The 258-nt window shown below is 64.3% G+C and overlaps 1 protein-coding gene across 1 annotated transcript in view; it reads left to right on the forward strand.

Moving 5' to 3' along the window:
• Positions 1-258, forward strand: part of LOC104272964 (solute carrier family 25 member 39-like) — a gene marked incomplete at both ends in the record, with an annotated part of 1271 nt that overhangs the window by 450 nt on the left and 563 nt on the right. The window contains 1 exon segment of the mRNA XM_009868091.1: positions 1-127. This exon segment is cut by the window's left edge and continues 20 nt beyond it. Within this exon segment, the coding sequence (XP_009866393.1) occupies positions 1-127 (127 nt within the window).

Here is a 258-nt window from a genome sequence, read left to right on the forward strand (position 1 = left end):
CAGCCACCGTCATTTATTTCACCACCTATGACCAGCTCCGGGACTACCTGCACGCTCGCACGGGAAGCCGGGGACACCACATCCCTTTGCTGGCCGGGGCCCTTGCCAGACGTGAGTACCCCTCCCCTCAGGGGTCCCCCAACACCTGCCCTGCATCCTCAGGAGAGCGTGGCAGGTCTCTTGGCCATCGGTGCCTGGTTCTCCTGGCACAGCGCTCCAATGGCTCTGGGATGGGACTGATGCCCCATGTCCCCTCCG

The sequence above is a fragment of the Apaloderma vittatum genome, unplaced genomic scaffold, assembly GCF_000703405.1.
Source record: "Apaloderma vittatum isolate BGI_N311 unplaced genomic scaffold, ASM70340v1 scaffold35034, whole genome shotgun sequence".
In the NCBI taxonomy this organism is placed as follows: domain Eukaryota; kingdom Metazoa; phylum Chordata; class Aves; order Trogoniformes; family Trogonidae; genus Apaloderma; species Apaloderma vittatum.